Source organism: Bactrocera latifrons, unplaced genomic scaffold (genome assembly GCF_001853355.1).
Source record: "Bactrocera latifrons isolate USDA-ARS-PBARC rearing strain unplaced genomic scaffold, ASM185335v1 scaffold_73, whole genome shotgun sequence".
Lineage (NCBI taxonomy): Eukaryota > Metazoa > Arthropoda > Insecta > Diptera > Tephritidae > Bactrocera > Bactrocera latifrons.
The window spans coordinates 615,440-631,926 of record NW_017537412.1 but is presented as its reverse complement, the minus strand read 5'-3'; the positions used below and the strand labels follow the sequence as shown (position 1 = coordinate 631,926).

The 16,487-nt window shown below is 36.7% G+C and overlaps 3 protein-coding genes across 5 annotated transcripts in view; all 3 read left to right on the top strand.

Moving 5' to 3' along the window:
- Window positions 1-16,487, top strand: part of LOC108976120 (potassium voltage-gated channel protein Shaker) — a 354,344-nt gene that overhangs the window by 234,133 nt on the left and 103,724 nt on the right. The gene's annotated exons all lie outside the window — the stretch shown is intronic.
- Window positions 777-10,641, top strand: LOC108976097 (serine protease 53-like). Its single transcript, XM_018945009.1, has 5 exons — window positions 777-991; window positions 1,062-1,598; window positions 6,175-6,675; window positions 9,805-10,053; window positions 10,116-10,641. The coding sequence occupies exons 1-5, from the start codon at window positions 777-779 to the stop codon at window positions 10,639-10,641; spliced, it is 2,028 nt and encodes a 675-aa protein (XP_018800554.1).
- On the top strand, window positions 13,084-13,980 carry LOC108976125 (serine protease SP24D-like). The gene is made up of 2 exons (XM_018945040.1): window positions 13,084-13,325; window positions 13,390-13,980. Exons 1-2 carry the CDS (start codon window positions 13,087-13,089, stop codon window positions 13,928-13,930), a joined length of 780 nt encoding a protein of 259 aa, XP_018800585.1. The 5' UTR covers window positions 13,084-13,086; the 3' UTR covers window positions 13,931-13,980.

Genomic DNA, 16,487 nt, shown 5'->3' with positions numbered 1-16,487 from the left:
TAATATAGATGATTGGATGCTAGAATCTTCTACCCTTTGTCATCTTTCTTTTCGGCCCTGTTGCTATTAACCGTCGAATTTTATTCAAATTGGAAGACTTGTTCACATCATACTAAGAATACCCTACAGGCTAACAACACACTAGAATTTTTTTCGAAAATCATCCCTAAATCTGCGCTGCAAACTCTACAAGTTTTAACTTCAACAATCGTTTAGAATTTGAAGGTTATATTTAGTACAAGTACTTTTATGACATTTCTCAATGCTACAGACATTCGAAGGATTTAAATTTCAGATCAAGAGTTTGTCTCGAAAGTAGCTGATACAAATGTTGAATCTTTTTTGGCTCTCTTCCCCTTACTTTGGAATATCAGTACGATAACGTATGGAAGTTGATTGCTTGTCTTTCTGGACTGTAATATTATATAAATCTTACGACCTGCCTCAGGCGAAGTGAAGCATAAGGGCTTACTATTATCTACTGCTAATTTGTACATACACCATATATTGTATAAGATCACTTCCCCATAGTGATTCTAATGACTCCGTCACTTGTCTGCTCGCACATCACACCGTAACGTGAGGCTCATTACTTTCCCGATAAGCTAACAGACTAATTACTTACTCATTTATATACATTGATAACAATTTATTTCAAACCACACCTGTGTAAGAACTGGCTAATCACTTCTTAATGAGCATTTTTCGAGACGTTTTGCCATACTTTGTTAACATATATAAAGCCTGGGTTCTACCAGTCGATTATCAAAGTCAATATGGAATTCCAAAGTTTCTACATCAAGTTGTTTGTACTGGCTTGTTTGGTGGCCGAGTCCATACAAGTGCCAAGTATACGTATCGTTGGCGGCACTCAAGCCGCAGTGGGACAATTTCCTTATCAGGTTTCCATACGTGTGAACGGTAAACATATTTGCGGTGGAGCTTTGGTTGCCCAAGATTTCGTTGTAACGGCAGCACACTGTGTAATCAGGTAAAATACATACATTCAACTTCTAAAGGTTCATCTCATACCCGATATATTACCTATATTATTTTTTCAGTATTCCGTCATCATTCCTTTCTGTACAAGCCGGTACGATAGATATCAGCGATACTGGTATCGTTTCTGAAATATCGAAAATAACTCCACATCCCGACTACTATTACGATAATGACATTGCTGTGCTGGAGTTAAGTACTCCTCTCAATTATTCCGATGTCATACGGCCAATACCTTTGGCTAATCTAGAAGCACCAGCTGGCGAAGAGGTTACCATTTCTGGTTGGGGTCGCACAATTAATGGTGGTACACCTTCAAAAATATTACGCTATAGTCGCAGTTTGACAATTTTGAGTGATAAACAATGTGCTCGCATAGCTGGTCCCCTTAATCCGGGTATACAATGTCTTTCCAAGGAGAAAAATAATGGCTTCTGTGATGGTGATGACGGTGGTCCAGCCGTACACAAAGGCGTTTTGATTGGCATTGCAAGTTATTATTCCGACGGTTGTGGCTCTGCTTCACCAGACGGCTACACCAAGATATCCTATTACCGTGAGTGGTTAAATGAAAATACTGTACCTACAGTGCCAGTTTGAAACTATCATAACTTTATAAACAATAAAGCTCAAGTGTAAACAATACTTTTGCATACAACTTTTATTTCTTATCCTTCCGGTGATTTGCTAGAAAAGTGAAGATGAATCTACGATCACGATAGTATGATTATTATTTTTTTTTTTTTTTATATATCTTCCTCTGTTTGCAAACCTACGGAGAATCATTAGTTATAGTATTCCACTAAATATGGAATCCTCTGAAGTGTATCATAGCAACTAGTCTCATTTTGTGGAAATGTAAATCCATATATTTCAGACCTTATCATTGAAATCCTTATCGGCATTATTTTCCCATTGCAATTTCTTACTATTAACTAGCAACTCCCTTTGACACTATGTAATATGGTAATTGAAGAATACCATTAGACACATCTCATTTTTTGCCCGACCCTGATGTGGGTTTTTCGGTTTCGGCTCATTTTAGGAAAGCCATTGGTTGGATTGTTGGACAGTTTCGACGTCATATTCACTAGCAGTCGTTTCATGTGCTGTTATTTTATGTTTGTTGAATGCTTGGTCCTTTCCTTTTCCCTTTTGATTATGTCGGTCAACGAGAGATTTTGAGATCCTCTACTATCTCTTTGACGCCAACGTGACTTTTCAAGCACACTTCGTTTAACTTTGTTTGATGTTACAGTCATTTACAGCGATCAGCAGATGATTCGTATGTGGGAAGTTTTCAATGACTTCATGACTTTCACTGAATACTTTATGTCACTTAAACAGTAGTATTGTTTGTGATAAAGCAGACTCCCCAAAACACTTCCGCAATGTTTTCGGCGATTGGAAACACAAACATTTAAGCAAAATTACTGTTCAATTTTTTATGGTAAAACTTGCCTAACAACCGTTTCCAATCGTCAACAAACAGCTGCCAAACACACATTAATTAATATGTATAAGGAGATCAAACTATACACGAACATAAAAAAAAGTTGTACCCATCTAGCGTAAAATTGTTTAATTGTGATGCGTTTTACGGGCGCGGTCTATGTAATCAACCGAAAAAAATAATACGGTGAAATCGATCCTTACTTAGGCTGAACTACCGATATTATGTTACAGATAGGCCAGACCTCAGACTTTGTGCCATAAATCTATCTCCTCTTAACGTGTTCTTGTAAATTGCTTTAAATCCGGTTCGGCTATCCTGAATTCAAGTTTATTTTTCTTGGATTTGTTTGAAACAATTCAATGCTTGTGTTTAATCCGTTGGAGACAACTTAAATACATATTTCTAAGATCAAAGTGGTATGGTCCAATAACTTCCTCTCACTTTTCACTTTTCTCTCGAGTGTTCTTCCGCCTGGGATAGTATGTAGATGCTCACGACGGCTTAATAGAAGTTAATCAATAATAAATAAATTATCTTTAAATAATCATCAAAGAAACCATTTCATTTCCTAAAAATCCCTTCAAGTATAACATGTGAACCTAAGTTTATTGTATTCACTTTCTTATCCCAAATTTTTTATAGGTATAATTTTTAATTACCGATACGTAAAAATTTTAAAATGTCTTTATAAATAATATTTCTTCCGATTTATCCTCTTAACCCATTTTATAACATCATCCTTTATTATTTTTTCAATGCTCAAATAGCTCTTGACTAATGTAATAGTACTGATTTGTGTACCATTCTCCTTATGTAGTAAAAAACGAAAGGCTAGAGCAAGTTTTAAACTTTGCTGATTTAGGAACCTCTTTGGAAGCTGAGCTTAATTTTAGTATCCATATCGATAAAATGCATTTCAAAGCAGAAGATTCGTAGCTCTTGGTATTATTAAATATTTGTCTAAAGAATTACAGATCCGTATGCTACTAAAACTATTTTTATAACTTTAGTTAGGCCTATGTTGGAATAAGGCTCATAGTTATCAAATTCATTCCGAAAATTCGGAGTCGGTTCAAATCCAATTTTTACTTTCTGCCTTAGGGCACCCGAAGGGATTCTAGGTTAAGACTACTGCCATATACTTGTCGTTTAAAACATATAAATCCACATACACTTACTAGTCGTAAGAAAATGCGAGACATTATCTTCTTGGTAAAAATCCTAAATGTAACAGTTTGCAGTTATTTTCTATTGCAAATATTAACTTATTATTATTATTATTGCCTAAATATGACTTCATTATTTGTGCTTTTCAGGGCACTTTAGTTTCTTACTATTAAAATCTTCTATATGTCATTCTTGCACATTTTATTTATCTGACTAACTTTCCAAAATTAAAAAGACCATATTGCTTTCACTTATTAAATAAAATCGTAAATATTTATTAGATCTAACTCTCGACGCAGGCGAAGGGCGGTATGTGGTCTGAGTTTTTACCTTGGCAGGTTGATTACATATTTAAAAATTTTAAGGTTATAACCACCCACAAGCAAGTTAGCATGGCGCATGATAGACTATTCAGTCGTTCTATACACTCCTGATCCATTAGCGATTTGATGTCGCTTTGAGTGCCGCTGGGCTATCACTTAGTATAGCAATCATTCATTCTTTGATACTAGTAACGTTGGAGGTTTAACTCTATACACCGACTTAAAACAAAGGTCTTACTGTCGAGGACAACCTTAAACTTTCTGGTGAAGTTAACCTTTTTTGCAATGGTATCGCGAAGAGCCTGTGGTACTTCGCTACTTGGGTCGTTAGGAAAAGATAACTTTAACTCTGCCAAAACCTTCTGATGTCATTTGAAGCGGAGTAGGTTTGGCGGCTTGGCCGATTACTAAGTGTAGCGCGCTGAGTTCCAGCAGGACTTCAAGAGCCATTATCGGACATGTGCGCATGGCAACCGACACGCAGATGCAATCGAGTCGGTCCATATTCTATAATTGAAATTATGCTGAAGACTCAAATCCCAATCCAGCGCTTCATATGTGATAAACGGTCGTACGATCATGGTGTACAACCATCTGATAATCCTTGGTTTGCAACTCCTAGATCTACCAGCAGATCAGTATGTTGCTTCCACAGAAAGTAGAGTGGAATCCAGCGAGAGACCAAAATATTTGACCATACCAGTCATCTCTATCTCTCTGCCCCGGAGGTTAGGTTCCTGAAGCCAGGCAAAGATTTTCCTGTTTTCCAGTGCTTTTGCTCGTGTGAGACGTGTTATCAAAAGCACCTTCGATATCCAGGAAAGCGAATTACATTACTTCCTCTTTTTCTAACGAACTATATATCTCGAAGCTCAGCTGGTATTGGTTAATTTGCCTGCTCTGTAAGCATGCTGCGTTTTTGACCTTTCGTCGTAGTCCACAATTTTTGCCATGTTATTTGGTAAGAAGGAAGTTAGACTAATCGGCCTGAATGATTTATCCAACGAGTTGTCTTTCCTTCCTGCTTTCGGTATAAAGATCACCTTCGCTGTCCTGCATAGTCCAAGGATATGTGCGAGTGCAAACTATCTGTCATCAGCTGAACAAAGTAGGTCAGTCGAATCTGTTCTCCTTGTTGCAGAAATGCTGGAAAGATGCCGTCCGCCCCTGGGGACTTGAATTTTGAGAAGTCGTGTCCCACCTGACTGAGTGCGTAGTAAACTTGCGACTACTCAATCTAGGCGAGATGCCTTAGTTCGACGACGAAATCATCACTAAGTCATTATAACAGAATCTATCAGATTATATACCTACCAGACGCCTAAAATTAGCAATTTATACTAACTCCTAATGCAACTAACCCAAACTCTTGCCACATGTCCTTGTTGCGATCTCTGATGACCATCAACACTCAAAGAACTTGTATTTCGATACAGGGGCAAATCTCAAAATCAACTGATACAAATCTTCTGCGTCTATCAGCACTGCCTTCTGCCATTTCTCCTTTTCCTTGAGAGTCTATCTGTAAGCGTTCAAGCGTTGATTGTATGTCTTTCCCGACCTTAAATCATCAGATTTAACTTAACGACAAAATAAAGCGCTTGAGTAATTTCTGGTTAATGTTGGAAGTTAAACACAAGCAGCCTCAGTTGGAATTATCTATACCTGTGTACTATTAACAACTGTAGCTATATCAACTATAGATACATTGTATAGGATCACTTCCTCATGCTGATTATGTGCAAATCGGAGCTCAATACTTTCCTGATAAGCGAACAGACTAATTAGTTAGACATTTATAGACATTGATAAGCCTTTCTCTCAGACCACACCTGTGTAAGAACCAGCTAATCACTTCATAATGAGCTTATTTTCGAGACATTTCGTCATACTTTGTAAACATATATAAAGCATGAGCTCTAGCAGTCAAATATCATAGTCAATATGGAGTTTCCAAGTTTCTGCATCAAGTTGTTTGTACTGGCTTGTTTGGTGGCCGAGTCCATACAAGTGCCAAGTATACGTATCGTTGGCGGTAAACAAGCTGTTGCGGGTCAATTTCCTTATCAGGTATCCGTACGTGTAAGCGGTAAGCACATTTGCGGTGGAGCTTTGATTTCTCAAAATTCTGTTGTAACGGCAGCACACTGTGTAATCAGGTAAAATACATTCATTAAACCCCGAAAAGGTCAGTTCATACTTGAAAAAAATATATATATTTTTTTTCAGTATTCCGGAACAATTCCTTACTGTACAAGCCGGTACGGTAAATCTCACCGACACCGGTACTATTGTTGGAGTATCGAAAATAATTCCGCATCCCGACTACAATTACGACAATGACATTGCTGTGCTGGCGTTAAGTAGTAAACTTGACTACTCCGATGTCATACTACCAATATCACTGGCTGTTAATGATGCACCGGCTGGCGAAGAGGTTACCATTTCTGGTTGGGGTCGCGTACGTGATGGCGGTGCACTCCCCGAAATATTGCAGTATAGTCGCAGTTTGACTATTTTAAGTGATGAACAGTGTGCTCGTGTAGCCGGTCCCATCAATAAAGGCATACAGTGTCTTTCCAAGGTTAGAAATAATGGCTTCTGTGATGGTGATGATGGTGGTCCTGCCGTACACAAAGGTGTATTGATTGGCATCGCAAGTTATTATTCCGATGGCTGTGGCTCGGCTTCACCAGACGGCTATACCAAGGTTTCCTATTATCGTAAGTGGTTAGTTGCAAACTCTTTTTAGAAGCTGTTTGAGACAATCACCAGTTTATAAACAATAAAGTTCAACTGTAATCAACACATTTGCTTACAACTTTTATCTCTAGTCCTTAATGTGATGTGGTGGAAAAATGCAAGGAAGCAAGCGACCAAAACAACGTGATTGGTTTTATATGTATCTGTCTCGAACCTAGGGTAGTGGTGGTATTATACTGAATCAGGATACTCTGACGTGGAGTAATATATCTAAATGTGACTACTCTTCCTTATGAAAAAAGTATAAAAAGTCCTCTCAATGAAATCTTTTTTGGCATTTCTCTACCATATCAATTTCTTACATCCTTGTACAGATTATATTGTCGTATTCGATGACCTTATGCAATTATTTAATTTTAATAAAAGACTGCAAATGTGAGAACGACGCCATTAGAAGCAGTATAGAAAGTAGTTTTCTCGCGAAAATAAGTCTAACTGTAACACTGTTTTGACTAGGAAAGTTTGTTAGGATGCTTAAGCATTCATTATGAGTATATAATAGGAGAAATTGAAATATATTGAAAAATAATTTTAGGCACTTTCATGTCCGTTATCTGTCTTTTCCATTTTCAAAGATTTCTGCAATATCCTATAGCTTAAGTTGAAAATATAATGTGAACTTCCTAAATCTTAAGGTCATTCTGACACTTCAAGACCGTTTCGCCGATGCCGAATCTCAACAACCATCTCCAAACTTCATACTACCTCTTTGTTTTAAAATTCTTCTACCTCCGTTTAGGCGGAGATGCCAACTTCATCTTCAATAAAGTTCTCAAAAGAAATGATTTCTCTTTTCTAAGACCTACCAGCTTTCTGAACAAAATTGTGATACACTTCGACTTTGGCTTCGAAACTGAAGCTGCTTGTAACCTCAATCAGACGCTGCTCAGTGCAGTATTGATAAACTTGACATTTCGTTAAAATAGGCCGCTACAACCATTTAGTGTTTCCCTAGAAGCTTTTTATTGAGACAAAGAATACTTATAGAAAATAATGTCACCTCGGAAAGTCATTAAGAGCCCTTGAGTCGTCGAATTCCGCCTGAATTGACTATAGTTTAATAAGATCTTAAACCCTCCCAAGCAATTCAGTTAAATGATGAAATCATCCGACAATATTTAAATCTCGGCGCTTATTCTTCATCGCTACCTGAATGTTTTCAAAGAATTTTTACTGCTCTTAGTTCAACTACGAATACTTTATATTATCTTAGATATTTATATAAACTACCGTCAACTACTTACCTAACCCATCAGCAGTCAAATAAAGTGGATTTCGTTTGCCTAATATTTACCATGTACAATTTCAATTGGAAGCATCTACTCTACCCAAACTCAGTTCGAAAGAATTTACTATGGGGTAGTCGAAAAAGTTCTTTAGTATTTCTAAACAAATTTAAATTTTTTTTTCTTTTTTATATTTATAATGAGCTTTAATGAACCAAATATGTACCATTTCGGTAGACCGCTTTTTGCCATTTGCCCGCTTTATTACATCAGTGTAAAACTTTTATGGTTTCTCGACGAGTAATTATCACAGGCTTCTCTTGAAGCCAATTTTACTCTATTAAGGGAGTTCTGCATTGGCCAAACCAAATGGACTACCAATTGATGCAAGGTCGGGGCTATATGGTGGAAGCATCAAAGCTTCCCAGCCAAGCTCTCCCAGTTTTTGCGGAGTCATCAAAGATATGTGGTCTAGCGTTGTCCTGATGGAAGACAAAGCCCTTTCGATTGGTCAGTTCTGGCCTTTTCTTTGATGACTTGCTTCAATCTCATCAGTTGTTGACAGTAAAGTGTAGAATCTGTAGTTCGACGAGGCTGGAGCAGCTCGTTGTTGATTAAGACTTTCCAATCCCACCAAACACTCAGCATAACCTTTCGCGGCTTAAATCCTGGCTTTGCGACCATTTGTTGAGCTTCACTACGCTTGGGTAATAATCTTTTTCACACATTATTGTTGTATTTGTTCCACTTTTCGTCGTGTTACCTTTCGCTTTAGAATTGGTTCGATTTCATTTCGTTTTAGCAAAGAAAGATTATTCAGTCCATTAGATTTTTCACAGATAATTCATGTGGTACCTAAACAACGAGCTTCTTTTTGTAGCCAGTCTTTTTTAAATGCTTCAAAACCGTTTCATGATGAATGTTAAGTTCCTTAGCGATGTCATGGCTGCTAATGTGACGATTATGGTCAATACTTTTAATAATTTCATCAACTTTTTCAACAATAGGTCGACCAGAGCGAGGTGGATCTTTCACCTCGAAATTTCCAGAACAGAAGCAAGTGAACCATTATTGTGCTACATAAACTTATACATCATCGTCTCTGTAAACTTCACAAATTTCATTGGTGGCTTGTGTGGCATTCTTCGCTTTTCTATGCAATAATTTCGAAATATAGCGAATTTCTTCATTACTTCCACTAATTTTTGAATAGCTGTAAATTGTTTTCAACTTTCCGATTTTTTTTTTTTTTTTTTTTTTTTTTTTTTTTTTTTTTTTTTTTTTTTTTTTTTTTTTTTTTTTTTTTTTTTTAGTGAAGCGTAAAATCTAATTATTTCCAACAATATATGGTATGACACAATGTGGATTGGAGATATACGACTGTAACGACATGAAATGACAAAATACGAAAAGACTTTTTCAACTAATTAATATATGATATACATACAAACGAGATACAATAGTTGCAAACTTCTTAAGGAAATTATTGTTTAGCACTTAGTTTCTTCTTATAAGAACCGAAAATTGTATTCATTCATCATTCAATCATTCATCTTGATATCTGCAAAATATTTCTCGTGTCAGGTATACATCCGAACTACTCCTTCCAGGTCAGGTTGATTTTTACGTATTAATATACTTACATATAGCTCAAATAGTTTTAAACTAAAACAACCGTTATGCCAAAAAAAAAACTACACTATTCCATCCACGTTTTCCCAGAGTAGAAAAATCATTAACTTTTATATTTCAACTTTATTCTAATCACTTTTTAATGACCTTTTTTCGGCACGTTTTACTCAACTCGCAACGTTTCTTAAAATTTTTGGACTATATAAGCCGCGCTTATTCAGTAACCGATTCATTTCACTTTCTTCAATATGGACTATCGTAGTGTCTTTGCAAAGTTCTTTATAGCCTTTTGTTTGGTGGCAAAGGCCACGCAAAATGACGATGGCTCCGCGGAACTCAAACCGAGTCTTCGCATATTAAACGGTCAAGTTGCTGCTGCAGGACAATTCCCATATCAGGTATCCGTGCGTCTTAATAAGCAGCATATTTGTGGTGGCGCACTGGTGTCTCCAAACTTTGTGCTGACCGCAGCACACTGTGTCTACAAGTACGACTTGAGCTTCATTTAACAGTATAGAAAGGATAATAAAAAACATATATTCCTTTCAGCATTAATCAGACCTCCTTAGGGGTACAAGCTGGCACCTTGAGCCGCACTGTTGGCGGGATGTTCCGTGCAGTTTGTCATGTTATTGTACATCCTCAGTATGATTTCGATAATGATATAGCTTTGCTGCAGCTGGAAACACCATTCAACTTGTCCTATTATATACAACCAATAAAAGTTGCCGATTGGGAGGCACCGCCAGGAGAATCGGTTATCATTTCCGGTTGGGGTCGCATATCTGAAGGTAGTCTGCTATCTGATAAATTATTGTATAGCAGAGCACTGACAACTGAGAGGTATGAAAACTGCGCTGGAGCTGACGGTTTAACACAGCCCGGCATACTATGCCTCAGTACTCCTCAGGGTAATGGTTTTTGTGATGGCGATGATGGTGGTCCTGTTGTTTATAGAAACGTTCTAATTGGTATTGCCAGTTATAATGCAAATGCTTGTGGCACTATTTCGTATGGTGGTTTTACTAAAGCGTCTTACTATAAGCTTTGGATACAATCCGTTGTTTATGGCTAAGCGCTTTATAGTACAGTTTAAATGTTTTATGCATTTCCAAACAGCAAATGTTAAATATATATTTCCGAAGCGCAAAAAGTTTCTTGTACTTTTATTCAACCTACTTAACTTAAAATTTTTCTGGTGCTGAGCGTCGCTTATTCTAGCGGAATTCAAGCTAATCTTCGAATTGAAGTAAGGTATTTTTCAAGTTCTAGTGAATTTGTCTCTGTCTTTTCACAGCTTTCAAAGTGAATTAAACATATGATTGAATTATTAATGTGAAATCTGGATTTCCAAATTCTAAGTTTTCGAAAAAATCAAACAATTGAATACGTTATCGATTTTAGTCGAAATTAGTCTAGTATATCGAAAGATGGATGACAGTAACAAAATTATTAAATTAAGACTCCTATCTAAACGCAACTAGGAACATAAGATTGATGCTCGAATTCAATCGAGCATACTTCTCTATGATCTGGAAAATGTATCTCTCGACAATTCTAGAAAAAATATAAAGATATGCCAATATCATATATTTAAATTTTCTAAACTGTATTATCTTTTACTATAAGTATAGAATTCTTCGCAATTAATAAGAGATTATGAGACGGGTTTATAATTGCCTTCAAGATAAGGTTAGGTTATAGGACTAAACCTCCCATCAAATTCCTTCCACTTGGACAGCGGCGAAAGCTGGTCTTTTTCAATATCCAAAACTGCTAGATTTAGATCAATAGATTCTCATAAATTGGCGAAAGGCTTAGAGCCTAATTCATTAAGTTAAAAAAAAGTAGGTCTAACAAGATTTTATTTCATTGTCAGTACGGTGCAAGATGAGAAGTATAGAGGAAAATGCTTAAATATTATAACCCCACCTTCTTACATTCAATTTTCGCAATTAGCATTCGAAAAGATTTATATATCAGCATACTATTGGACAGTGTCCAAACCGAACGCCTACATATAAGCTGACATGAAGCTTTGCCAAGAGAAGGTAGTTCAAAAGTCACAAATATCTCGCAGCCACATAATAATATCCAGCACCAAAATGCAAGAGAACAAGAGAGTGAAAATAAATGTGCACAAGGCCGACCTCTTTAGCGAGCACAAAGACTTTGTAGTTCCCTATGATGCCGCTATAAGCAGATCCTCAAAAAAGTTGAATACCAACTTTGGTGCTATTGATAAAGAATCAGACACTCAGCCAGAGCGCTGAACTTCCTCTACTCCTGGCACTTTGCCTCGCACATATAAGACTCACAGGTATGTGCGAAAAGCAGAAAATACCATATTGGGACTATTCGTATACACAGATTTTCTGACTCTATTATTTTTCGCAACAATGTACATGCCCTAGACTGCAAGTTTATGCAATAATATTGCCTTAACTTGGGGTATATGGAACCAAAACACAGCTTTTTGTTATACCACTTTCCTAGGTGCTACCACCTGTTCACAGTCTCCCTCTGATTTGACACTAATATCTGGGATTTTATACTCTAAGTAAATAAAACATACATGTACTTTTAAGGGGAGTCTGCTTTAGAAGCTTCAAAATCGATTTTCTGTTTGTTTAAATCCTTTAAAAATTATCTAAGAATATGTCCCCAAAGTTTTAGATGGGAATTCGAAATATTGCCAAAGCTAGAAGGGAAATAGTGGCCGAGCGTCTAGCAGCGGTTGTGCAGAAAGCGAACACTTTGATGCGCGATATTCTTACAACGTTGCTTCCCGAGTTTATTTAATTTGATACAGAGCAACTGAATTTGAATACATTTTGATCTCTCTCAAAAAGTGTATAAAAACTATAGTAAAATATGTTAACCGGTTCAAGCTTTTTGGCCTAATATTAATTTCATTAAATATATATTCCCGTTCAAGTAGTAGTTTGAGATGTAAAACATGGCATAAACCCGGCAATTAGTAAGCTTATGAAAACCTAGCTACTTCAGGTTTCTTTATGATACCTTATATTTCCATCGATAAATTTACTTAAAGTTAAGCGATGTGATTAATATTCAAATTGGGTATGCGTGATGAAAAAAGCGTATGAACTAATTACGACTATTTATCGATTACAACGGCTTTGGTTATATAAAAACCGCTAACTGATTCGGATTTCATAGTTAGAACTGCTTAAGTTATTGAATTAGCTCTTAAAAAATAAAAGAAACGTCAACGTCTCGACATACTGATCAGCATTACATACATATATAACTCCATATCTAACACAGCTAATTTAGGTGCTACTGCAAACAAACGTTAGATGCACTAAACTGTAGCAAAATGTAGCAATATGTTGTGAGAATAAAACAAATAATTTCTGAATTTGCTTAACAATATTCTAATCACTTTTTAATGACCCTTTCTCTACATTTTTCACTAAACTCACGACGTGTCTTGAAATCTGGGCTCTATATAAGCCGTGCTCAATTATGAGCGTTGCGTTTCACTATTCTTAGTATGGATTACCGAAGCTTCTGTATAAAGCTCTTCATAGCCTTTTGCTTAGTCGCAGAGGCCACACAAAATGAAGATGGCTCCGCGGAAATCAGGCCGAGTCCTCGCATATTAAGCGGCCTAACAGCTGCCACAGGACAATTCCCATATCAGGTATCCGTGCGTGTAAATAAGCAACATGTTTGTGGTGGCGCGTTGCTGTCCCCAACATTTGTGCTTACTGCGGCACATTGTGTTGACAAGTATGACTTGAACTTTATTAAACAATATAGGAAGGATAACAAAAACCACATATATTTTTTCCAGTGTTGATGAAAAATTCCTAGGTGTACAAGCCGGCACTGTGAGTCGCACCGATGGCGGGGTGTACCGCGCTGTCTCTAATGCTATCATACACCCTAGATATGGTTTCGATAATGATATTGCTTTGCTGCAGTTGGCAACACCATTCGACTACTCCGATGTTATAAAAGGAATACCAATTGCTAGTGCAGATGTACCGGCTGGAGCATCAGTAATCATTTCCGGTTGGGGTCGCATATACGAAGGTAGTCCGCTATCTAATAAACTATTGTATAGCAGATCACTGACAACTCTGAAGAATGAAGACTGTGCAACAGCTGATGGGGTGTCTAATCCTTCCGAATTATGCCTCCTCAGTCCTCAAGGAAGAGGTTTTTGTGACGGCGACGATGGTGGTCCAGTGGTTTATAGAAACATTCTAATTGGTATTGCCAGTTATAATGCAAATGCTTGTGGCACGACTACAAAAGGTGGCTTTACTAAAGCGTCTTACTATAGAACTTGGATACAAGCAATAATAGCTGCTTTTAGTTTAGATGATTGATATTTTGTCATTTACAAACAGCAAATATAAAATGGAATTTTAAAAGAAAGCTTATTTTGCTCTTATTTAGCAGGGTTCAATTCAATTTAACAACAAAAAACACAATATAGTAACTAACTTAGCTTAATCTGAGATAATGAGATTAATGCGAATTGTGAAAGTGAAATTATCATACTATTTATATTATATTACAAGATGCGTTCCAAAGTAAACAGGACTTAAAAAAACCTAGCAAATTGTTTTTTTCGGCAAATTCAATTTATTTTATTCAAAAGTGTATATTGTTTTAGCTCGTTAGCCGGTTTGAATGGCCTCTACGTCTGCATAACGCTTTCCTTTCATGAGAAAATGCATTTTTCCGTAAAGGAAGAAGTCGCGCAGTGTCATATCAGGTGAATACGGGGAGTAGTTAATGGTTAAAATGTTATTTTTAGTCAAATAATCGTCCTACGAATGTTGAATTCTGAGCAGTTTTTGGTCGTCAGTCAATTCGTGCGGAACAAACCCTGCACACACCTTTCGTAAGCTCAAAAGTTCGAGCCAAATACGATAAATCGATGTTTTGGAGATGTTCAATTCCATTTCCATGAATTTCAACTATGATTTCGGCTGATTTTTGATGAATTCACGCACAGTATCGATAGGATTTCCGGTGATTTTGATTGGCCTACATGTTAATCGTCATTTATTGTCCTCCCTACCACTTTGAAAACGTTGAAACCACTTGTGTACTCTGCTACGGGATAGACAATCATGGCTGTAAACTTGTTTCATCAAAAGAAACGTTTCGGTAAAAGTTCTACTTATGTATGTTAAACAAAATTTAATGTTGCCTCTTGGTTCGAAGCTCATTTTCGCACCGATAACCCAAACATACTGACACCAAAAACTCAACTGAACAGTCGATAAAGTTAGCAGACTCTAATGCACCACTGGACATATAAATGGCATCAGCGCCCCCTGCAAGATTCAACAAGTCCTGTTTACTTTGGCACGCTCCTTTTATTTGTCGGCCACACATTCTTGGTTTTTCTTCATAAACTTTCAGTTCTGCCGCCATTTTTTCGTATCTGAATGAATGGATTGAAAATGTTCCTCATTTTTTGTTTTCCTTATCGGGACCGTACATTTGCCAGAACAATAGTTTCACGCTGAGTGAATGAGCTAGAGATGGAATATCACATAGGCAAAAAATCCCAATTATAAATCCAAATTTGCACACGACTGCGATGAGTATCGTTGCCTTTCCCTCAGTTTTTTTTATTTTTCCAGTTACTAATTTTTTTCAGAGCTTTGACTATCAACGACAATTTTGCGGCAAATTGAATAACTGCATCGTGCCATTGGCCCATGTTGTTTCACATAACTGGATAAGTTGGTCACCAAGTATTTTTCCCAATGCGGTCGAACGCTTGCAACAAGTGTTCTTAAAAACTTGTCCACTTCTCTTATGGTATTGCATATCATCTCAGTTAATCGTATCTTAACATATTTGGAAATACTACAGTTCAGTTTGTGGGAATAGCAGGGAGTTACTGAGCATTTTTCATTACTTTTCTTATTTCGTTGACCGCTCCGATTTCTGTAAAATGGCAAAATGCTCGATCCACAATGATTTTAAGTGTCAACTGTTGGCTTTTCTATGTTGGAAAACTAGGATGGTAAACCGCGGAGAAAGTATCAACTGAACAGCTCACAGATGGAGCTGAATGCAGTATCTATTTCAAGTTCTCTGTCAAGCCGCGTCGTTTCAAATTTAGCACTTTCAGTTACGGACCTGAAGGGTTTATTAACAATTTAATATGACAACTTTTATTTTGTTTCTGACATTAAATGGCAAATTTGTGAATTATATTTTTGTTACTTTATATTTTTTCAGAGTAGTAAAATTACTTATAAGCCATTAACTCTTTGGCGGGATCCACATGATCCACACATGAAAACCTACCGTGTTTTGGTTTTTTATAAGAAAAAATCCAGATTTCGTAAAAACTTACAAATATACAGAAAACATTCTTACCAGAGTTCAACAAAGTCACCCCCTATAAAGATTTTGATGGCGAGCCTCCTGTAAAGTCATTACACCTCGCTTCTGTGACCACTTCTGTGAAAAAAAACGTTTAAAACGGGAGCAAAAGTGTGCCAGCAGGATGTTTTAGAATGCGCATTAAAGTAGTAAAGCATGGCATCTTCCAGTAAGATTCTGCTATGGCATACAACTCCAAAATTATACAGGATTGTCTTAAAAGCTAAATTCCTGATTTTAAGATTTGAATACATTGGAATATAGTTTATAATCAGAGTTTGAGAATGTGATCTGTCGAATACCCCACAAAACTGTGGACAGTCTCATAAAGAATCGTGTGTACCTATAGGAGATGTGTTAAATTTCTAGCTGCTAAGATATATATAAAATCTTAAACATAAGATTTTGCGTAAACTTTTTGAAAACTCAATTGGCTCTAACCATTATCGTCAACTTTTTTGCTTGTAATTTTCGAGGTGTAATAGCATTTTAATATTTTTAGTCACTTGACTTTTCTTAACTTGATGGGCT

Coding starts and splice junctions, on each gene's coding strand:
- LOC108976097 (XM_018945009.1), top strand. CDS start 777: ATGGAATTCCAAAGTTTCTACATCAAGTTGTTTGTACTGGCTTGTTTG. Junction 992..1,061: donor GCAGCACACTGTGTAATCAG/GTAAAATACATA, acceptor TTATTTTTTCAG/TATTCCGTCATCATTCCTTT. Junction 1,599..6,174: donor GTACCTACAGTGCCAGTTTG/AAACTATCATAA, acceptor ATTTTTTTTCAG/TATTCCGGAACAATTCCTTA.
- LOC108976125 (XM_018945040.1), top strand. CDS start 13,087: ATGGATTACCGAAGCTTCTGTATAAAGCTCTTCATAGCCTTTTGCTTA. Junction 13,326..13,389: donor GCGGCACATTGTGTTGACAA/GTATGACTTGAA, acceptor TATTTTTTCCAG/TGTTGATGAAAAATTCCTAG.